This window comes from Stegastes partitus, unplaced genomic scaffold, assembly GCF_000690725.1.
Source record: "Stegastes partitus isolate 25-593 unplaced genomic scaffold, Stegastes_partitus-1.0.2 Scaffold1402, whole genome shotgun sequence".
NCBI lineage: Eukaryota > Metazoa > Chordata > Actinopteri > Pomacentridae > Stegastes > Stegastes partitus.
Window position 1 is genome coordinate 189,614 of NW_007579133.1, and position 4,917 is coordinate 194,530.

The 4,917-nt window shown below is 46.1% G+C and overlaps 1 protein-coding gene across 1 annotated transcript in view; it reads right to left on the reverse strand.

The window, feature by feature from the left end:
* Positions 1-531: 531 nt before the first annotated feature.
* Positions 532-4,917, reverse strand: part of stm (starmaker) — a gene marked incomplete at its 5' end in the record, with an annotated part of 12,092 nt that continues 7,706 nt past the window's right edge. The window contains 5 exons of the mRNA XM_008299328.1: positions 532-862; positions 1,614-1,663; positions 1,773-1,817; positions 2,111-3,307; positions 4,173-4,223. Coding sequence (XP_008297550.1) covers positions 1,653-1,663; positions 1,773-1,817; positions 2,111-3,307; positions 4,173-4,223 — 1,304 coding nt within the window. The remainder of the gene's footprint in view (positions 863-1,613; positions 1,664-1,772; positions 1,818-2,110; positions 3,308-4,172; positions 4,224-4,917) is intronic.

Sequence of the window (4,917 nt, forward strand, 5' to 3'; positions counted from 1 at the left end):
ACAAACTCTGTCCGGAGGTTTGGTTTCATGCATTAGTGCTTCACGATTGTGTAACAAACTTTAGTGGGCGTGGCCAAATCCATCCAATCTGCTGAAAGCTTTTTCCATCTGGGGTCACATGTTTCCCTAAAGCTCCAAATCAGACTGACATGTTTTTGGTGCAGTTTGGCCATGAGGGGGCGCTATAATAATTACCAGAAGTAGCTGCTGCTCCTCCACACTGAAGGCTGAAAATAGCTTAACTTTTCAAATGTTCAGCTTCTAAACAAACAGCTACAACTTTTGAACAATCCTTCGATTTAAAGCACATTTCTACCTTTTTGTCTCTTCGGCGTCAGCAGGTCCGTTTGGCGCCTTCAGCTTTATTCTGAGATGTTTTCTAGGTTTAATGTTCTCCAGTGTGGAAACAGCAGACCGCTTTATCTCACGTAACACATGAGCTCATCTTCTGACCTGAAAATCTCTCTGCGTCACACATTCACATGAAAACTGGTTCATAAAAACATGTGAAACACTGAAATGAAGACTCTGTGAGGTTCTGACAGTTCAAACTTTATTAGCACTTCGTCTGTGTACAATCAGTGACTCTGTGCTCGCCCTTCAGTTCCTCAGTAAACGATGGACTGTATGTACATGTTAATGTAAAATCAGCAGCAGTTTAATGTTTCTGCAGAGCGTTAAAGGTCACATGACAGCGACGCTGGCAGGGGCCTGCTGGAAGAGTTCAAGTTTTATCACTACGGCAATCAGAGGAAGAAGAGACAGACAGCCAATCAGGAGCAGACGGAAAACAAACAGGAGGTTCAGATGCATTTAGTTGGTTGTTGTCATGGCAACAGTATTCCACTGTGGAGGCGTGGCTCTGTGAAAACATGAAAACACTCAGAATTACTTCCACATGCTTCTGATGTCACGAATAGAAATTATTATTTATGTGTGACAAGATTTAATAATATTCATAACAAATTTAAATTCTGATTAATTGATATAATGAATAATATTGTGGGAGCTTAACCTGAACATTTAAATTCAGGAAAATATACATATTAAATGATATTGTATGGTCATATTGTTAATATTGAAATTAGTCAGGTGATTTTATTTATTAAATTTAATTGCAAGGGCTTAACATTATTATTTTAATTATTCAGGTTAATTTACATAATGAATAATGTTGTTTTAGGGTCCTAACCTTAATATATAACTGAGTAAATCTACATAATTAATAATATTACTCTAACTCCAGGGAAATGTACACATTCAATTACACTGTAGACTCTTAATGTTAATATTGAAGTTAGTTGGGTGTATTTATGTAATATATAAGATTCCAATTAGGTACATTTATATAACAAATAAAATTGCAGAGTGCTAACCTTAATATTTCATTAGTTAGGCATATTTATATTCTATATAATATTTAAATTGGACAGGTGTCTTTATATAACAAATAATATTTAACAGTGATATATATATATATAAAAGGGTTGACTGGGTTGTGATGGTAAACATTGGCTCTGTGTCTGTTTTCAATGATCTGCGTAAATTAGGACAATAACAACTGAAGTCTGGACGGATGCTGTTTGTCTCCAGCAGCGGTGGTCAGATGATACCTGAAGTCTTTGAGCTTCCACAGTTCAGAGGCTCGGCGTCTAATTCGAAGCTACAAGAAGAAAACAGATTTAAACAGAGTCTGAAATCAACAGTAAAGTGAAGGAGATGCTCCGAATCTGTCTGTCAGAGCTTTGATGTGATTGGCTGTTGAGCTTTACCCAGTGGGGTGTCATCAGTCTGCTCCGCTTGGTCAGACATCATCACTGCGACAGAAGACAAACCCAAAGTATTAGTTTTGACTGCTGAGCTTTAAAATCATGATCTCACATCTGAACCTCCAGATTATCAGAGCTTTTAAACGTTTCTCTGACAGATGACTCTAAAATTCTTCATCTGAATCTTCATCTTTCAACTTGAACTCATCTTTATACCAACCTCGAGTGAACTTCTTCAGTTCTTCACTCTATGATTTCTTCTGTGTGTCTCTTAGTGGTTGTGTTTCTATAGATGTTGATGTGTGTGTTGTGTCAGTCATCAGTTTGGTGAGTGTGTTTACCTTCAGTGGAGTCTTCAGGCTCTAGACTCGGCTCCTCTGCCTCCTCCTCCAGCTTGTCCTCCTCTTCATTGGTGGCTTCGACCGCTGCATTGTCTTCCTCATCGAGACTGTCATCAGCTTCATCATCTTGGATTTCTTCCACTTCATCTTGCTCCTCAGATTCCACACTCTTCTCCTCGGACTCGCCTCCATCCTCACGGTCAGCTGGATCTCCATTGCCATCTGTGCTTTCATCATCAGCTGTCACTTCCTCCTCCTCTGATTCCTCACCCTCCTCATCTGCCTCACCCTCCTGAGCGTCCTCACCCTCGTCTTCCCCCTTAGCGTCCTCACCCTCGTCTTCCCCCTTAGCGTCCTCACCCTCGTCTTCCCCCTTAGCGTCCTCACCCTCGTCACTCTCCTCACCCTCGTCACCCTCACCCTCCTCACTCCCTTCACTCCCCTCACCCTCCTCAGTCATCTCTTTCTCCTCTTTGACTGGACCCTTCATCTTGTCCTCTTCTGTCTCCTTCTCTGCGTCACCTTTATTGCTGCTCTGATCCTCTTCCTCACTGTTTTCAGTCATCTCATCTGCACTGTTGTTACCATCAATGTCGCCGTTGCTATTGCCTTCGCTATTGGCGTCGGCGCCGCTGTCGGCGTCGCTATCGGCGTCGGCGTCGCTGTCGGCGTCGCTATCGGCGTCGGCGCCGCTGTCGGCGTCGCTATCGGCGTCGGCGTCGCTATCGGCATTGGCGTCGGCGTCGCTGTCGGCATTGGCGTCGGCGTCGCTGTCGGCGTCGCTATCGGCGTCGCTGTCGGCGTCGCTGTCGGCGTCGTCGTCGCTATCGGCGTCGCTATCGGCGTCGCTATCGGCGGCGGCGTCGCTATCGGCATTGGCGTCGGCGTCGCTGTCGGCGTCACTATCGGCGTCGCTGTCGGCGTCGTCGTCGCTATCGGCGTCGCTATCGGCGGCGGCGTCGCTATCGGCGGCGGCGTCGCTGTCGCCGTTGCCGTTGCCGTTACCGTCGCCGTCGCCGTTGCCGTCGCCGTCGCCGTTGCCGTTGCCGTTGCCGTCGCTGTTGCCACCTTCAGTGTTGCTCTTATCTTCGGTGCCGTCGGTCTTGCCGTCGCTCTTGCCGTCGCTCTTGCCGTCGCTCTTGCCGTCACCGCCTTCATTGTTGCTGTGGTCAACACCATTACTGGCGTCTTCAGCGGCTGTGGATTAAAGATGTCGCCTCATTAATCCATCTGTGGTGTGTCTCAATGTAAACAAAGCAGCAGGCAGAAGCTGACACTCATTCACGGATTTCACTTTGTAGGACAAAGTGGACGACGGATTTCTCTGGTGAACAGGAAGAAGAAGCAACACCTCCAACATCTCCAGCATGTCTGTCTGACACATCACTACTCAGAACAAATACCAAGATACACAAAACAGTGACAAAGACACAGAAAAACCCAGAGACACAAACTGAACAGAGAATCAGAACCAAATACCAAGAGATGTACAATGAACAGAAGTAGATGCTGATTCAATGCATCCCTTTGGACACACAAATCAACTGCTGGATACAACATGACTGCAAAGAGACACCAAACAACCACAAACAAATGCAAACTAATACAAAATAACACAAATCACACACACAAAATGACCAGAAAGACATTAAAACTGACTAAATAAGACGCAAAATGAAGAAAATTATATGTAAAGTCGATGCACACAGAGACAAAATGACCACAAAGTGACTCAAAACAAACACAAAACCACATACAAATAAACACAAACAGAAGAAGAGTCGGTGCAAACACTTCAACACCCAAACTAATGAAAGACGTGCAGAACGAACACAAATGGCCAGAAAGACACAAAATGACAGAAAGAGAATCAAAGTGATGCCAAATCAACACAGACAGGAGACACAGCGACAACAGAGGCCACAAACCAGCAACACAGACACACAAAGAGCAGAAAGAGACGACAACTGAGCTCAGAGAACCAGTCGAGTCCAAACGAACTGATGTGAAAGAAGCCGTGTGTGCTTCTGGACCCATCAGACACACAAAGTCTTTGTCTCACCGTCCTTCCTGCTGCTGCTGTCTGTCTCCGGGGGGGAGTCCTCTGGACCAGCTGAACAAATGACACAGTTGGGAATCAAACTATGCAAATGGACATTTGCAGACAGGAAACGTCAGGTTGATTTGGTTGCCATGGAGACAAACAAATGTGTGTAGTGTGTATTGTGTGTGTACAGAACTTGTCTATATGAAGGTAGCACATGAACACACAGAACGAGGACAAGAGCAGGAATGTGGATTTGTTTTCATTTAGACTTCAAAGTTACAGATATTTTAAATGAAAAATGAAATTTAACCATTAAACCGGACTTTTGATCTGAAGTGGCTGAAACACAGCGACGTGAACCAGGACCGACCCGTACCCGGAGCTGCAGGCAGGAGGGAGTCCTGCACCTTTAAAACCAGTCATTCTACCAGCAGGTCTCTGCACCAGCAAGCAGGACCCGGGAACAGAAAGCCATTCTACCACGAATCAGAGCGACGGCTGGAGAGCAGCCCAAGCACGACTGATCAGGGCCGTCCTCCCAGACCAGGACTGTCCTCTAGACCAGGACCGTCCTCCTAGACCAGGACTGTCCTCCCAGACCAGGACTGTCCTCCTAGACCAGGGCCGTCCTCCTAGACCAGGACTGTCCTCCCAGACCAGGACTGTCCTCCTAGACCAGGGCCGTCCTCCTAGACCAGGGCTGTCCTCCCAGACCAGGACTGTCCTCCTAGACCAGGGCCGTCCTCCTAGACCAGGGCTG